The sequence below is a fragment of the Aegilops tauschii genome, chromosome 1 (assembly GCF_002575655.3).
Source record: "Aegilops tauschii subsp. strangulata cultivar AL8/78 chromosome 1, Aet v6.0, whole genome shotgun sequence".
Classification (NCBI taxonomy): Eukaryota; Viridiplantae; Streptophyta; class Magnoliopsida; order Poales; family Poaceae; genus Aegilops; species Aegilops tauschii.
This window is the reverse complement of record NC_053035.3, coordinates 88,095,311-88,114,622: the sequence shown is the minus strand read 5'-3', so window position 1 is coordinate 88,114,622 and position 19,312 is coordinate 88,095,311. Positions and strand designations below refer to the sequence as shown.

At 46.4% G+C, this 19,312-nt stretch overlaps 1 protein-coding gene across 1 annotated transcript; it reads left to right on the top strand.

The window, feature by feature from the left end:
* The first annotated feature begins 1,727 nt into the window (after positions 1 to 1,727).
* On the top strand, positions 1,728 to 2,414 carry LOC141027709 (uncharacterized). Its single transcript, XM_073504954.1, has one exon. It carries the CDS (start codon positions 1,728 to 1,730, stop codon positions 2,412 to 2,414), a length of 687 nt encoding a protein of 228 aa, XP_073361055.1.
* The last annotated feature ends 16,898 nt before the right edge of the window (positions 2,415 to 19,312 follow it).

Below are 19,312 nucleotides of genomic sequence, written 5' to 3'. Positions count from 1 at the left end.
CCTTACCACCAGGACAACGAGAGCCAATTGGTGTATCATTATGAGCACTGCAATCACCTACTGGATTAAAAAAACATAAACAGAAATTACAAAACATCACATGACAAAATAATGCAAACAAACGATGACAACTAATAGAGCATAAACAAATATGCAGGATGAATTAGGAAACTAGATAAACATCAAACAAAATAAACAAAGCCAAAAATAAGCACTCCACATACCCTGAACTCCTCCTCCCACTCTGCCCGGTGAAGATATGGCGTTTGCCTGCAGCACAAGGACGAAGTGACAGATATAAGCAACAAAATTGGCGAAATCTGGCAAAACCCTAGATCCACCTTGCTCTGCCTACAGAGCACACACGAGTATCGACTTCAAATCGAGATAAAATCTTCTGCCTACGGAAAAAATACACAAGCAAAAACAGCAACAGCAACTACGAGAATCACAAACCTAGACGAGGGGACGATCAAGAACGAGGCCAAGGGGAACGTACCACAAAAAAGGGGATGAACGGCGCGGGGGGGCAGCGACGGGAACGGACGGGAAAGGGCTGCCGGAGCACAACGGCAAGGGCTCGCGGAGTGGACGGCGACGCGGAATGCAGGAATAAGGACCTCTTGAGGGCGGCGGTTCCTCGGGCGATGGCGGTTCCTACGGGCGACGGCGGTTTTTCTCGAGGGAGAGATGCCTCGGGAGAAACTGCAAGAGAGGAGAGGGGATTCTTCTCGGCCCCTCTCCCTGTCAGCGGAGCGGTGGGATCGCCTGGGAGGGACACGTACGAGGCCCGCGTGGCAAAGGGTGACATAAAACGGGCCGGCCCAAAAACGGCCCGGCTAAATAAGACAGACTACATCGATACACACATGATGCAGTTCTCTATGAAGAACAATGAAGTCCGGGCGGTAAAACAAAATAAAATACATGAAGTTTGTAAAAAAAGTTAAATTCAAAAACAACGCGTGTGTTAAGAAACGCATCCAAAAAAAGTCTACCTTCAAATAAGTGCAATAACAAAAAAAGGGCCCCCCAACCGCCCCTACCCCTCCCGTGCTAGGGACTACAGCAAGTACACGCAAAAATAGATGCAGTACGCAGCTCTAGAAAAATGCAGTGCATTTGGTTAGATGAAGCAGTACGGTATAGCAATTCAGCTCTGGATATACCTACATGAATAAATACACGGTCTAGTCCATAGCGAAAAAATCGTAAAATTGCGGAATACATTGTACTTTTTTCAGGGGCTGCAGCAAGGACATGCAAAAAACGGTGTAGTGCGCACCTATAGACAAATGCAGTTCTCTTTGATAGACGGTGCAGTGCAGAACAATAACCAATGCAGATCCATGAACACGTAGGATACATATAAACGTGACAAATGCCCGTTTGCACATAAAGTGGTGGTTAAAAAAATTTACTGATCAAAAATAAAATAAAACCACGTTAAAAAAACCATGTTCGCATACAACCACCCAATCCAAGTGGTTCCATCGCCACAAACCCACGATCACAGACTCAACACCAACCTACGAACTGCACAACCGCATCGTCAACGAGATCGTGCAGTTTATCCGATGCGGCCATCCCACCCCGTGCCCTCCCCTTAAATTCAGACACCTGCCGAAGGCCTTCTCATCCACAACAACACAAGTATCCATTGCACTACCACCAAATCGCTCCATCACATCGATCTCCACAGAAAACACCAAGCCCTACTACCGGCGATGGCGTTCTCCGACAAGTACAAGGACCTGGAGGCCCACAGCAACACCAAGTTGCACGTCATCCACACCAACGACAAGAAGCAGATGGCGATCTCCCTCGCGCAGTACCAGCGCCACCTCAGGCTCCAGCGCCACAAGATCGTCGGGATTGATCTCGAGTACAACAATGAGCCTGAAGCAATGCAGAAACCCACCCTCGTCCAACTCTCCGTCGGCAAGACTCAGCTGGTGCTGCTCTTCCAACTGAGTGCCGCTGAAAGGTGCACCGTCTTCGACAACTTCCTCGCCGACCCCAGGTACACCTTTGCTGGCTTCTCCATCGACGGCGACAAAACCAGGCTAGAGCGCGTCAATCTGGAGGTCGCCAACTTCGTCGACATCCAGAAGGAGTGGAGGGTGCCCGAGGCAACCAAGGAGCTGGACTCCCTTGGAGACGTCTCTGGCATGCTCACCGACGACTACTACAACAACATGAAGAAGAAGATCACTGACGATGAACACAGGCGCTGGGCCACCCTGCCTCTATCCATGAGGCACATCGAGTACGCGGCAAAGGACGCCTATGCAGCGTACGAGATATGGAACCGCATCACCCTCACCCAGGACGGGCTTCGTCGTACAAAGCTAGAGAAGGAGGGGGCCCCCCAAGAAGCGCGCCAGGAGCAGCTGGGGATGGGGAGACGCTAACTGGTGAAGAAGCAGATGGTGTCGGCCAAGAACCAACAATGCTAGCGTCGTTTTAGAATTATCATCAAATTTGCTTTATGTTGTTTGCTTATGTATCACTAGTTTGCTTGTGATCATTTGCTTTTGCTGAACTTAGTTTGCTTGTCATGCAGAATCGCTTGTAATGATGAACTTTGATTATGTTAGATTGCTTTCTGTTCAACTTAGTTTGCTGATGATGAACTTGTCGTACAGAATGCTTGTGATCATTTGTTTTCTGTTGTTTGCTTATGTATCATTAGATTCGAGCAGTGCACAAAATGGACGAAGATGCAGTGTGCAAATAGGACGCATGCAGTGCAAAATGTGTACGAATGCACTACAGACTCAGCCGAATGAAGTTTACACATACCCAAGAAAGCAGTGCACGCCCCTACATTTGAAAAAAGAATACATAAGAGCAAAAAACACGAAAAGAAAAATGCGACCTCTATATGTAGTGCGGAATATGTGATCATGCAGTACAGAAACATGATCAATGCAGTGCACGCCCCTACATTTGAAAAAAGAATACATAAGAGCAAAAACACGAAAAGAAAATGTGAACTGTACATGTAGTGCGGAATGCGTGCACATGCAGTACAGAACCCTGATCAATGCAGTGCATGAATGATTTACTAAGCAGTGCATGCCCCTACATTTGAAAACAGAATACATAACAGCAAAAAAAGAAAATGTGAATTGTACATGTAGTGCGGAATGCATGCACATGCAGTACAGAACCCTGATCAATGCAGTGCACGAATGATTTACTAAGCAGTGCATGCCCCTATATTTGAAAACAGAATACATAACAGCAAAAAAAGAAAATGTGAATTGTACATGTAGTGCGGAATGCATGCACATGCAGTACAGAACCCTGATCAATGCAGTGCACGAATGATTTACTAAGCAGTGCACGCCCCTACATTTGAAACAATACTTAAGATAGAAAATACAAAGAAAAAATTGACCACCCAGGTGCAGTCTGCCCCAGCCAGTCTCGTAGTAGGTCTACGCCCACAGAAGGCGAGTCGTTCTGAGCCACGATGCATGGGGCCGCGCACACATGGGCCCACAGGTCAGAGAGCATAGAGCAGCGAGCGCCGTGTATAAGCGCCCAAATAAGTAACCAGAGGAGTTCGATACGGCTGCCTCGCCAGCGCTTATAAATAGGTCGAGCGCGCCCTCCGCGGGCGAGGTGGGACAAAACATTAGGCCGCACACACAGCGCACCGGGAACCAGCCGTGGTGACAGGCCGACTTGGGCCCAATGCGTCTTCACTCCCCGAACACAGGCCCAATAGGCAAAAGAGAGGCTACTGAAAATTAAAAAAATTCCCACATACCACTCCACAAACACCGGCCCAACCACGCGTTCCGCAGTTCTATGAAATTCCACTGAACCCGCCATGGACTGTAAGTGTGGGTGTTTGGCAAGGATGGCGCTCGTAGAGGACACATGCGTGTACGCGGAGGGTCTAGAGCTCACCAACACCGAGTGGCGCAGCATGCTCGGGTGCCTGATGATACCCAACAGGGGGTTTCGGGCGCCATTTCTTCATCGCCTCACACTCGCAGATCTGCAGGAAAGTTGGGTATGTTTTTTCCCTCACAATTTTTGACATAATCTAGGCTGCAAATCCATATCTGAATATATAGTTCCATCAATTTGTTTAGTAGTGTCAACAAATAGAAAACAGAATTTGTATTGTTGTTCAGATTTGTTAGCTATTAAGACTAGGTGCTTCCACCTATTTTTCTTCAGTACCACACCAGGTATCGACACTAGTTAGATCAGAACCCCAACAAACGAACAAAAAAGAGGGTCAGTAGATCAGTGTTGCAGTTCTCTTAACATGCTAGCGAAGTACACTGTAAATGACCTTGCAGTACAAACATGTTATAGTATAATATAAATCATAGTAAAACTAGAGGTCAATTCCATATATAAGTTTGTTTATACATTGCAACTACTTTACCAAAATAGTAGTTATATATATGTTCATATTTAAGTCAAGATAAACAGATCATCCTAAGTATAAAGAAAAACATTTGTTGTTTACTAATAAACATTCTTTTTCCATCCATTCAAAAATGCAAAAACTGTCATCCACAATAAAATTTCCTGCTCCGAGTTTAGGGAAGGTTACCTTGGAGACACAACACAAGAATGGGTATGCAGATGTGCAAGCTGACTACCACATTGACTCTCAAGACTGCATAAACATAACTACTGGCGGGAATCATTTTGTCTCCCAGAATGGCTTTGAGGATGGAGAAGTGGCCATGGTGTTTTTCTACAAAGAAGAAGACTCCCTCAAGTTTACAATATTTGCACTGTAGGTTGTCTAGGATAAAAGCTAAAGCCATTAGTGGCATATTCTAATGCTTTGCTTATGTTGTATGCTTTTAAAATTATGTCCATTAGAAGGCTTGAATGATGCCTATTTAAAGTATGCAACCTCATTTGTATCATTTTATCACTCTTTTTAGACAAGTTGCTGCTGACAGAAATGCAGTTCTCTAATACACATAGTACATTCCTTATATAAAAAATTGCAGTACTCTGAACAATAACAATGCAATCACTACTGCAGGATGATGCTAACGCGACACTACAATCAGAGACCCTTGGAGAAACTGTGTGCGATGCCATAATCGCAAACGGTGTTGTACGAAAACCGTTAGAAATGTATAAAACGTTTGCGATGACAGATGCATCAAACACGGTTCAGGTTTTAGTTGCGTGTCCGAAGAAGGGCATACGGTTTAGTTCAATTAACTGTTCCGATGAGGAGGAACAAAATAAACGGGCAGCCAGATGAAGGCATGTGCGATACACATCATACGGTTCACTCGGATGAACTGTTTCTGATTAGGCAACACAAAAGAAACGGGCAGCCAGATGAAGGTGTGTGCGATATACAGCATACGGTTCACTCGGATGAACTGTTTGTCATTAGGCAACACAAAAGAAATGGTCAGCCAGATCAAGGTGTGTGGGATAGACGGCATGCGGTTCACTCGGATGAACTGTTTGCGTTGACACAAGAGTACAGAAACGGTTCAACATAACAAGACGTGTGTGTTGTGCATTGGGATTGCATGCGGTTCACTCGGCCCTTGTCGTCAGTGTGTGACCTCTCTGGCAACCGTTCGCTCCCCAGGCGCCTCTTCGTGTACCGTGGCAACCGTCCACCAACTCTTCCCCTTTCCCTCTCGATTTGGAACTGCTGTCGCACGCTAGCTCTTCCTCCCTCCTCCATTTTCCTTCACCCTTCCTTCTGCCATTGATTGATTGTCTTCTCCATGGAGGGAACAAGCCGGAAACGACCCTGTTATTCTTGCCCCGATCTGAATGATGACGCGGTGGAGGAACTCATTGATCGATGGGCGACGTCATCACCTCGGCTAGCATGGCAGGTTCGTTCAAGACCATTCTCGACTCAACTAATAACATCATTACAAGGAACCCAAGGGTTCAGGAGCAGTTTGATCTCCCCTATCTTCTTTGTTGTGACCCTGCTGACTGGCACGGGGACGAGGGAAGCCTCGCCTTTTGTAAGTTGATGCCGCTTGCTAATGATACATATGATGTTAAGATGCCATCGCTTGAGGGCTAGGCTTGGGCAGGCGCAAATGGAGATTGGGTTGTTTATATTGGGTACAACTGCGAGTGGGAACTTGTGAATGTGTACACTCGTCACCGGGTTCCACTTCAAAAAATCTCAGATGACTGCCCAAAGGTTGAGTACACCGGTATTCTACATGAGTTCAAATACGATCATGCTGGTTGTCGTCTACGGAAGATAGAAATTTGTCGAGTTCCCAACCGCTCTTGGGGTTATAGGAATGCTTATGTTGTCGCTATCTTCGACAAGCTTGTTGCCGTCCTTCATGGTTCGACTCGATGGATATTGCTCAAAAATCAGTTTCTATACACGGATGAGTACTGTGATGCAATTCAATACGAGGGTCTTGTGTTTGCTGCCACCACTCGTGGCACTGTTTTTGCATGGAATCCTCATGATTTCGGTACGTTTGTCTTGCACCGTAATTATAATTGTTTCATCCACATGCATGCGGGTTAGCTAGTTTCCCTTTAATAATTAACCTTCTTGTGTTTCCAAGGTCCTGTGACCATTCCACCACCTATACTTGAAAATTTTATTCACGAGCATGAGGACGAGCAGGACCCATATACTCAGTGGCGCCTGGCAACTTATTCCGATGGATCACCTCTTCTTGTCTGTATACGGGGCACTGCTGATGTTACTAAGGAAGCAGGTGTTGTCTCGTATGGTCGCACTCTCCGGACCTATTCCAACATCCGTTGCAGGGTATTCGGGATGGATACTGGTGTACTAACGCCAACACCTTCTCCCTAGTTCAGTATTGAAAGTCTTTGAGGAAACTCGCTCTTCCTTGGACAAAACTATCCAATGATGGTGGAAGGCGATCCAGCTGCTGTTGACGCAACGTTACTACCATTTATGAGAAGCAACTGTATCTATACATTGGACATTACTATGCTTCCCTACCATCCCAATATGGGTATTGAAATAGGCCGCTTCAGCCTGGATGATCAGTCATGTGTTGGTCTCGAGATTGACAGTAGCTGGCCCTTCCCAGAGAATCACTTCTAGTTTAAAGCAAGCATTTCCAATTCCAACGTTCATTTCATCGCTTTGTTATTTGTTGTGTGAGAAAAACTTTACTAGAATGTTTTGTTGGAAATGATCTATAATCCAACGTGTATCCTTGTTGTCGTTGTGGGTTGATGACTTGTTGTATGTAACCAATGGTACATTTGCATATGCGTCCATGAACTCACGCCTGCTAGTGGTGTCCATATGAACAGTGCTAGTGATTTTAGTTGCAAAAATTAGATAGTGCTAGAGATTTGTAGCTGCATATTTTGACAAATCGCAGTGTTAAAAGGTTGACAAATGGCAATGTTACTGGATAAACAAATGTCAATCTTTCCAGTTTGAGAAATGGCAACGTACCCAAAATGACAGATATGCAAATCTTACCCAATTGTTTGCACGTGGTTGCACACGGGTCATGCAAAACAACCATTTGCGTTGAAGGGATGCAGAAATCCTGGTCGGCAAATTTTCCCTTGGCTTCCTGGGGAAGCTGTCGGTTTGCATACGGGTGTTCTAACTAAAACGTTTGCGATGAGTGTTTTATATTTAAAAACCATTGATGTTTTTTCAAAAGAAAATTGTTTGATAAGTCTGTACATTAAGAGAGAAAAACACAAGTTCGTTCAACCCATATCTTTCATTCAGTCACACTACGAATTTATATTCATATGATCGAGAATTCAAGACACAGTATTAAACCCCAAAAAAACTATTTCCGACGGCGGCGGAGGCGGTGTGTCGCGCCGTCGTTGTCGTTGTCGTCCTCTAGGACGCCATCATTGAAGTCTTCAAGGCAACACAACATGTTCTTCACTTGTGAATCAAACATGATGTCATCGCGCGATCGACGGGCGAGGCGCGGGAGGACGGCAACTGGCGCCGCTGAGAGGTAGCGGTCGATGGCAGCGTGCCATGCCGCTGAGGGGGGCGCACGGGCACGGGCGCGGCGGGTGCAGCCAAACGCGCGGGGACCGGCGCCGCGGTGGGTGGAGGGGCGCGCACGGGCGCGGCAGATGCAGCCAAACGCACGGGGGCCGGCAGCACGGTGGGTGGAGGGGCGCGCACAGGCACGGGCACGGGCGTTGACGCTGGCATGTACATGAGCTCGCGCGGGTCCGCGGAGACCTCGCTAACGCCCGCGGCTTCCAGCTCTGTGATAGTGCTCGGCGACCAGCCCGTCAATGCTACGGGGATGGTCGCTGGCGCGGGCGCGTGGATGGGAGCTGGGACGGGAGCGGGGGCAGCAACCGCCACGGCCAACTCGTTCTGGGCCATGTCCATGAGGCCCCATTCCTCCTTATTTTCTATCTCCTCCGGCTCGGAGTCGACTTCCCAAACTTGAAGACTAGTGGCAGATGATCATTCTGCGCCATGGCGGTGGAGGTCTGCGGGGGGGGAGGGGAATGGGAGGCGAATAGTAAGGCTGCCCGTATTAAACTATGGCTCGGGCGCCATTAATGGAGAGGAAGGCGGGCGGCCATGGAAGTCAAAGGGCTCGCTTTCGAGTGAGCCTGCGCAGCGTAAAGCTCGCACGCTTCCCAGTGAGCCTGCGCATTGGAGGACAGCTTGCACGCCTCTCGGTCAGCCTGCGCATCGGACTGGGCTCGCACGCCTCCCATTCAGTCAAGGTCAAGCAGCTGTCCGCACGGCACCTCCTACAGCCATTAAAACCAAGACACGTGGCGTCACGTGAATGGTTAACAGAATGCACATGTTTTGAATTATACAAATGTTTGAGATATTAAGTGGCAGCTATTTTTTCAAAATGCCTTTGTTGGCTGTCATTATTCGAGTGCGCCTTCTCTAAAAATGGACACGAAAAATACCACATCATGTCGGGCGCCATTCCATGATAGCATGCCAAGTTTCATGAATTTCACACGAGTTTTGGATTTACTAGAATTTAAAAACCAGGCATCTCAATGTTTTGTCAGCAATCAACGGTGCCCTGGTGTTTGAAATTCATTCCTATTTATTGCATGGGACCTAAGCATACACCCAAGGACACAGATTTGATTTTTCAACCAAATTATATGCACTGGAGCATGTGCATGTAGTTCAAATTTGAATTATGCACATAAATGCATTGAAAACTCAGTTAATGCATAAAATGTCCAAAAGAACCCCGAAAAAGCACAAAAAATGACATAACACTCCTGTTGTTCTATGTTGGCACGAGAAAATTTTTGGAAGCAATAAGAGGCAATGGATATCGTTTCGTCCCCAAAGGTGGGATGTTCCCTACCGAAACCATGATGCTTGTTGTGAGAAGCTCTGGTTTGTGAGAAACATATACCCAAACCTGCCCCAAACGAGATAAAAAATTTACCACAGCATGTTGATGCCGCTCCATGAAAGCATGCCAAGTTTCATGAATTTCAGACGAGTTTTGGATTTACTAGAATTTAAAAACGAGGCATCTCAATGTTTTGCCGGCAATCAACGGTGCCCTAGTGTTTGAAATTCATTCCCATTTCTTGCATGGGACCTAAACATGCACCCAAGGACACAGATTTGATTTTCCAACCAATTTATATGCACTGGTTTGTGAGAAGCTCTGGTTTGTGAGAACCATATACCCGAACCTGCCCCAAATGGGACAAAAAATTTAACACGGCATGTTGATGCCGCTCCATGATAGCATGCCAAGTTTCATGAATTCAGACGAGTTTTGGATTTACTAGAATTTAAAAGCCAGGCATCTCAATGTTTTGTCAGCAATCAACAGTGCCCTGGTGTTTGAATTTCATTCCCATCTCTTGCATGGGACCTAGAAATTCACCCAAGGACACATATTAGATTTTTCAACCAACCTTAGTGCATTGGAGCATGTGCTTGTAGTTCAAATTTGAATTATGCACATAAAATGCCTAGAAAACCCAGTTAATGCATAAAAATGTCCAAACGAACCCCGAAAAATCACAAAAATTGACACAACACCCCTGTTGTTCTATGTTGACACTAGAAAATATTTCAAAGCAATAAGAGGCAATGGATATCGTTTCATCCCCAAAGGTGGGACGTTCCCTATCAAAACCATCATGCTTGTTGTGAGAAGCTCTGGTTTGTGAGAAGCTTATACCCGAACCTGCCCCAAACGGGACAATTTTTTTACCATGGCATGTTGATGCCGCTCCATGATAGCATGCCAAGTTTCATGAATTTCAGACGAGTTTTGGATTTACTAGAATTTAAAAACCACGCATCTCAATGTTTTGCCGGCAATCAACAGTGCCATGGTGTTTGAATATCATTCCCATCTCTTGCATGGGACCTAGAAATTCACCCAAGGACACACATGTGATTTTTCAACCAACTTTGGTGCATTTTGGAGCATGTGCTTGTAGTTCAAATTTGAATTAGGCACATAAAATGCCTAGAAAACCCAGTTAATGTATAAAAAGGCCAAACGAACCCCAAAAATTCCAACATTGAACACACCACTCCTGTTGTTCTATCTTAACACTAGAAAAAATTTGAATGCAATAAGAGGCAACGGATATCGTCCCGTCACCAAAGGTGGTACGTTCCCCATCGAAACCATCATGCTTGTTGTGAGAAGCTCTGGTTTGCGAGAAGCTTATACCCGAACCTACCCCAATGGGATAATGTGACACCCAAATTTTTATTTGGATTTTTCAAAAAAAATTATTTAACTTGAGGGAGATGATTTAAATTTTTCTTCAAAAGAACTCTCCCTTTTCAAACATTTTTTTATGGCAAGAGTTTTATTTGGGTTCACCCAAGATCTGTTTTTGGTCTTGGAGGTTCTTTCTTTTCATTTGGACTCAAGATAAAATACTTTTCACTTGGCAAAATGCCTTTTGAAAATCTCTTTGAAATTTGCACTATGGCTTTTGGAATAATCCTTTGCCACTTTCAACAATTCCCTCTTGCCATGGCCTTAGTGCAAATACTCTCTCCTAAACCTCCCCTCATCTTTGGATCATGTTTGGCATCTAATCCAGCAAGTTGAACCTCCCCTATGTTTATTTTCCATTTAAATCTTATTCAAACAAATTTCTGTCTTCTATTCTAGCCATTGGTGATTTACAAAGGAACTCCATTTTCTGTCTTGATTTTTGCCCCCAAACCTTTTTCCCCTCCTAGTCCTTTGAACCCTCAACCAAGATCCATGAAGATCCACTGGTCTTTAGTTCAAATTTTTCAAACTACACTTGCTGCAAGTTTGGACCAGATTTGTCAAATTTGGTGAAATTCATTCAAATCCTTTTTCAAAAATTCCAAGTAAAGTCAGGCAGCCTCTGGGTGCATTGAGTGGTCACCTCACCAAATTACAGCCCTAGAAAAAAAATTCTCATAGCCAAATCATTCTGTCGAGCACCTGCAGTGCATTGTTAATGTCAGGTTCAGATAATTCAGAGAATAGTTCAGTGGCTTACTGTCGTTTTCTTCAGAGATGGTTGTCGATCTCGACAGTGCCCCGATGTCGCCTTGCTCCCCGTCCCCTCCCCCTTGTTCCTGCACCGCACGAGCATCTGGCACCTTGCGGACGTCGGCGACGAGCAGCAGAAGGTGCGCCGCCCCGTGACCGACGCCAGCGGCGGCTTTGCGGCCGCCAGCGAGAGGCACGGCGCTGACGGCGCCACCCAGCGCCGCCCAAGCCACCGGAACTCGCCGCGTGGCCTTCCACTCCCCCGAACGCGCTGCCACCCTCGTCGTGAACCGCAGGGCGCGGAGCGCGCTCTCTGCCGCCGACGTGCCCGTGCGGCCACCCCACCGTGGACCGGCGCCATTACGCCAAGACCAACTCCGTTTAGAAGTGGAATGACACTAGTAACTTCCACTGATGTTGCCTGGCCACTCAAACCTCCTGCCAATCCACTGCATCGCCGTAATCGCTCGCCGGAGATTCTCCGTTCACGGCCACCCCGTCGATCCGCCTATAAATAGAGGCCCCGAGCTTCAACTCGAGCACACACCACCCCTGCACTCCACCTAGAGCACGCCTAGCCACTGGAAGAGCCCCGAGGAGGTCTCCTTCCTCGACTCCGGCCGCCGCGACCCGCCACGGGATCTAGCTCGATTCGCCCCCGTGCGTGCACCTCTGCCTCCCATCTCTTGCCAGTAGCTTCACTATGCATCTCTCCTTCTGACCCGCACTTCAATTCAAAGTTTGCAGCCCTCCACCGGAGTTCTCCGCCATCACCCGAGCCGCCGTCCGCCGGAGAAAGTGTCGCCGTCGACGTGGTGCTCCCCGTTGGTCGAGTCCACCACCCACCGACGCGGAAGAACACGCTGAAGCTCTTGGTACCCTCCGATCCTCCTGACTCGCCGTGGTTCGACGCCGGCGTCCACCGCAGTCTTCGGGCGCCGGTGAGCTTTTCAAACCTGACATGTGGACCCCGCATGTCAGCCTCTGTTCTATTCTTTCGCGAACTGTTTTCTGTTGGCACCTTCGGGCAAAATACGCTTTCTCTCCTTAGCTAGCGCATTTCTTTCCGAAGCGTTTTCTGTTTTCTCAGTTTAAACCCTGGAACTTTTCTGTTTCATTACAGATAAGTCCCTGGAGAGAAACCTTTATAACTTTTTATTTAAAAGGGATTTTTGAGTGATTCTTTTTCTGACAGACTTCAAATATTGTCTAGTTTTTTTATGAGATTTATTTGGGAAAATTTTGGAGAAGTTTCTGTGCACGCGTTGGTTTTCACGTTAGTGCCCGTTTTCGTTATTGCCGTAGGTTCCGGAAGAGGTGACGGAGCCGCGATCTTCGCCGAGCTAGACTCCGACTTCTCCAAACCAGGCAAGCATGTTTGAACATTTGATATGACAGGTGTTTTGCATGTTTGTGTGAAAGTTTGTGCGTGACATATGAGTGTCGGTGAATACCTCGTTGCTTGTGAGGCAACTACCCGTTTTGTTCCAAAGTTGCGATGATCTCTGATGAGAGATGGCCTAATCATGTGGTGACATGAAGGGCAGCAAGGTGGTACTGTTGTAGCATACCAGCCTTGCGTCATCCGACTATTTCCGACGTTAACGTGGACGGAGTCACGTTATCGTTCTTTTCCCCTCCGTGCTGCCACATGTTTCATTTGCCAGGATGCGGTTTAGTAAGTTGGTAACCTCTTTCCGAGTACACACCAAACAGAGAGGCCGGGATGATGGTACCTTGGCCCAGGATTAAAGCCAGTCATCCGGTCAGGGGGCATGGGTGTTTCCGGTTGGGACCGAGAGGGGGGGCACCCCCTTAGAGCGCGCGTATAGAAATTTGATCCCATGCTACGCGAGGTTGTAGCCTCCCCGTCTCAAGGTTTTTCTTGAACGTTGCCGAGGGTGATCCCTGGCTTCGGAATGTTGAAATTGGGTGTGTACTGGTTAGACGTGTTTCTTCTAAAACACCGTAAACGAAACTAGTCCCTGTGACTACGGAAATCCGTTGGCTGTGGTTAAGTACAAACTCTGCAGAGTCAAATTCTTCCAAGTCATCGTATCTATGATCAAGTAGTGAAATCAGTATATCCATATCTATCCGCGTGGAAAGAAACTTGTCCCCGGTGAACAAGCTCAAGTGGTAAATCCAGTTTAATTATTATTCCTGTGGATGGACTAACTTTACATTTGTCTCGTACTTGTGATAGTTTATGTTCCCGAACTATTGAATTATTGAGCTACAATATAAGCCCTTTATGTGACGTCGCGCAGACGTCCGACTGTGGCGTGTTTTTGTTTCTTACTTTAAATATAAGCCCTTTATGTGATGTCGCTCAGACGTCCGACTGTGGCATGCACTGCCTTTATTTTCTGTTATAAGCCCTTTATGTGGTGTCGCCCCGACGCCCGACTGTGGCATTATTATTCTTGCAGTTTCCGCTCGAGGAGTCATTCAGACACTCGTTTGGCACCAGCATTATTATTCTTGCAGTTTCCGCTCGAGGAGTCATTCAGACACTCGTTTGGCACCAGTATTATTATTCTTGCAGTTTCCGCTCGAGGAGTCATTCAGACCCTCGTTTGGCACCAGTATTATTATTCTTGCAGTTTCCGCTCGAGGAGTCATTCAGACCCTTGTTTGGCACCAGTATTATTATTCTTGCAGTTTCCGCTCGAGGAGTCATTCAGACCCTCGTTTGGCACCCAGTATTTATTATCTCTATGTCTGAACGCACCGGATAACTTGTTCATACGCTTCATGTTTACTTTTGTTATACCTTATGTCCGAACTGTCTTGCGAGTACTTTCATAGTACTCACCTGGCTTGTTGATTTGGCCAGATGTTGACGATGGCGATCTCTTGGATGAAGAGTTTGATAGCGCGTCCGACGCCTAGAGGAGTCCCAGTCAGTCCTGCGCGATCCCGGATATTGGTCACTTGTATTATATACGCTTCCGCCACCCGCAATAAGTCTCCTCGAGCCTCACTCCGACGCTCGATGAGCTGTAGTCTTCAGGAGTCATATCACTCGCTTCGCGGTGATATTTCCACCACCGTTATTATCGTGAGTTAGTAGTATGCCACCCTATCCACCGTCTTGTTCTATCGGCGTGCATGTAATAAATTGTTGGGCAGTCTCCGCTCAACCTTGTATTATATTCAGTACTCCTGGTATTTTTCTTCTGTGACCAAGATATTGTCTACCAGTGAGAAGGAATTCTTCCTTACTGGTCCGTAAAAGGGATTGGTTTCTCAATAATTATTTTATTGAAAAACCGGTCGTGACAGATAAAATTTTCACCACGGCATGTTGATGCCGCTCCATGATAGCATGCCAAGTTTCATGAATTTCAGACGAGTTTTGGATTTACTAGAATTTAAAAACCACGCATCTAAACGTTTTGCTGGCAATTAACAGTGCCATGGTGTTTGAATTTCATTCCCATCTCTTGCATGGGACCTTGAAATTCACCCAAGGACACACATGTGATTTTTCAACCAACTTTGGTGCATTTTGGAGCATGTGCTTGTAGTTAAAATTTGAATTATATATGCAAATAAAATGCCTAGAAAACCCAGTTAATGTATAAAAAAGGCCAAACGAACCATGGAAAATTCAAAGATTGAACACAACAGTCCTGTTGTTCTATGTTGACACTAGAAATTTTTTGAAAGCAATAAGCGGCAACGCATATCGTCTCGTCCCCAAAGGTGGTACGTTCCCTATCGAAACCATCATGCTTGTTGTGAGAAGCTCTGGTTTGTGAGAAGCTTATACCAAAACCTACCCCAAATGGGACAAAATTTTCACCACGGCATGTTGATGCCGCTCCATGATAGCATGCCAAGTTTCATAAATTTCAGACGAGTTTTGGATTTACTATTTAAAAAACCAGGTATCTCAACATTTTGCCGGCAATCAACAGTGCCCTGGTATTTGAAATTCATTCCCATCTCTTGTATGGGGCCTAGAAATTCACCCAAGGACACACATGTGATTTTTCAACAAACTTTAGTGCATTGGAGCATGTGCTTGTAGTTCAAATTTGAATTATGGACATAAAATGCCTAGAAAACCCAGTTAATGTATAAAATAGGCCAAACGAACCCCGAAAAATTCGTTCCCATTTCTTCCATGGGACCTAAGCATGCACTGAAGGACACGGATTTGATTTTTCAACCAATTTGTATGCACCGGAGCATGTGCATGTGGTTTAATTTTGAATTGTGCACCTGAAATGGCTAGAAAACCAGTTTAATGTATGAAATGTCCAAACGAACCCTAAATAATTCCAATTCTTTTACAGATGCATGTTCACCACAGATAAAAGGTCGAGCAATTCAAACATCGTCCATTGCTGCTGTGACCCCATTTTGTAATTCAAATCAAGTAGATCCCACAAAGTTTATTCTCACCAACCGTGTGAGATGTAGCACAAAATATCTTGGAGCACCGTCGGTGTATAGTACGCCTATGGCTTACGCGAGAAGGTGCGTCGACTACAGTCCACAGCCGGCGTGTCAAGCACACTAGCTCGCTCCCCAAAACTCTCGCCTCTGCATCCCTCTCAGCTTCAGTCCCTTGATTCAAATTTTCAGTAGCCCCGGCATTTTACTCCCGCCTCTACACCCCTTGCAATCTCAAAAATATCTGCTTGCCCTTGATCCAAATTTTCAGTATCCCCGCCTTGTTACTCCCGCCTAGTAAAATTTTCAGTTGCCGCAGTATTTCCTCAAACACAACCTCCGCTCACACAGACACACACAACCATCGAAACCATTGGTAGGTCGCTGCCATCGCTGGCGCCTCCATCCCCAACCTCTGCCTGTGTGCCGGGGAGCTCGAGTAGCCAATGGCCAAAAAGAGGTTTATCGCGGCCTTTTCGCCCGACGCCGGCGAGGTGTCCGCCGAGGTGTCCCCGTCGTCCTCCGCGGGACCGATCCGCCGTCGCCGGTCCCCCGATCTGCCTGCCGCCGCGCCCCTATGCCGGTTCGAGGACTTCCCCGTCCTCCCCCGGACCTGGCAGCCGACGAAGTCCTACCTCGGGGTCCGCCAGCGGCGGTGGGGGACGTGGGTCGCCGAGATTACAGATCGAGAGACCCACACCCGCCGGTGGCTCGGTAGCTTCCACACGGCCGAGCTCGCGGCCATGGAGTACGACCGCTGGCAGGTCCGCTACCACGGCACGGCGGCTAGGCTCAATTTCCCCTTTGGCACACGTCCGGTCCACCTCGTTTCGCTGGAGCCAGGGGTGGTGAGCTCGGCTATGGCGCGGGAGGACCGCGAGGCGTGGGAGCGTCTCGAGGCCGAGGCCGCTGACAAGGCCTACATGCAAGAGCTCCGACGGCAGCACCCGGAGCTCGTGGAGGCGGAGCGGGCGATCTTTGCCGTCGCAGAGGGCGGCGAGGTTATCGTGTTCTCCTCCGATGACGAGGTCAAAGGCGGCAAGGACGGTGGCACGGTGGGCGGCGAGGTTATCACGCTCTCCTCTGATGACGAGGTCGAAGGCGGCGGCGACAGCGGCGCGGAGGGCGTCGAGGTGGGCCCCCAGGACGGGGAGATCGACATCGACGAGTGGAGGAGTGCCTTCCCCAACGACCCCGACGACGGTACTGGCCCGGACCTAGCTCGCGGCACACCGTACATGACGAGGAAGGATTGGCTCGACCTCTACTTCGACCCAAAGTAGTTTATCTTAGTTTAAATTTATGTTTTATGTTCGGTTATGAAAAACTAGATATGTTTATGTTTGAATGCATGCTACTTTCGGTTGAACCTGCTTTGAACTTGATCAAATTGAAGTTTACAACCTTAAGTTTAGGGGATCGACTAGAAAAGGCCAAAAATTGCTGGAGTATATATATCCACTAAGGGTTTTAGTCCTTTAACTTTTTAAGGTTCGCCTAGAGATGTCCTTATGACTTGTTTATTTCAGTTCTTCACAATGTGATGCTCTATATATGCAACTATTTGCTGTGCAGTTCAATTTCATCAATAACAGTTTCAACAATACCACTATGAATTACGATATTTGGTTGCTGTTAAGGATATTGCACTTAACATGCCTTTTCGTTTTTCAATTGTTGTTTAGCAACATGCATTGTACTGAATGACTAAATATGCAATCCCAGGCTACATAGCAACAAGGAAGAGTGTTACCTTCATGTTCTGATGATGTCTAGATATACATGTAATAAAATCTTATATAATGGGATGGATGGAATGTTGTACTACATCATTTTTCAATTGTTGTTGAGCTTCTAATATTAACTTGGTGCTTTTAGGTACATATATCATTGCCAAAGATCCACACTTCGACCATTTCTGTGCATGGGGCAATGAGATATTCATGAACCAGCATCAAGTGAGGAAACTGATAAAGATTGTTACTAAAATGGGTCAAAAGATGTCAATCGAACTATTTGTTTACACTTTATGCAAGACAACGGTGAACTGCAGGATGGTAAGTAAGAACCCTGTAGCCTTCTTTTTACTGCCCGTAATGAGTTGTGTTAGATGACAATATCTGAATGTTTTTTCTTTTGCAGTGGATCCTGAAGCAGTTTACTCAAGATTACCTCTCAACCTACATGATTGGCGGCTGGCCATCACAAGGGGTTGGACTAGAGTCCTGCATGCCTTCTGCATCCAGGAGAGCACAATAGGGCCATTTCGCTTCACCTTGTTCAGCAACTGGAATGTTTGTCGCCTCTTTCTTTACCATCTGTAATAGTACAAGTATAGAACCCTGGTACATCATTCTTTATTTGGTGCTTCTGTAATTCTTAAACATATGTACCTGTGAATCGAATAATGCATTGGTTGTTTGAACCTGATGGATATAAATAAAGCTATAGCCTACTTTCAAGTTTAAATTAGGTACAATTTTAAATAGCAGCAATTAAATTAGGGCGAAATTACGTTGTGCAGGTCATTACGGCACACACGGTTGGTAAAACACAAACGTTTGCGATATACACCATAATCCGAGACGGTTCACAGAGAGGAAACGTGTGCAAGCATGCACACAGTTGTCGTTCGCAAAGCATGTGTGATGTCAGACAGTATCACATACGGTGCGGGAAAACTAAATGTGTGTGATTGTCTACCTATCGTACACGGTTTATAATCATGAACTGTTTGTGATGTGCCAGGCATCATAAATCTCCCGTGCCTGGAATCTGGCTAGAATCTGCTTGGAAATCTCCCATGCCTAGAATCTGCCTGGTTTTAGGCAGAACCACAAAACTCCGACTGCGATGGCAATGCGAGCACAAACGAGTAGCAAGGATGAAGCGTTCGGGATATTCGAGATATCATAAACGGTTATATAGGGACAACTGTATGCATCAAGGCTCCCTATCCCCGATGGTTTCTGGGTCGTGTGGGAAGGACCCCCCTATCGCCCACACTCACTTGGCAACAGTTCCAAATGTCGTCGCGGAAAGGGGTAAAACACCGTTTGTTTAGGACCGACGCGCACCAGTGAATGCCAATGGTCGAAAACTTTGTACTTAACATATGATGTTCAACAGAATTCTCATGCTATGAAGTTCAGAAGAATTGACATAAAATACAAGAAATAGCAGCATAACTATCCTGCTAATGTAGTACGAAAGTGCATACTATGCAGTTCTGTAAAACACAGAATGTAGTGTAAGAAAAAGAATTATCTCATAAGCTGTCATGCCCACTATAATACAGTTACATTGAAGTCCACTACTTAACAAAATGCATCACACTACAAACATATGCCACAACTGCATCAATAAAATCAAAGCAGTACAGATCCAGACATGTAGGAGACCAACAAAGGTGCCAATTCCAC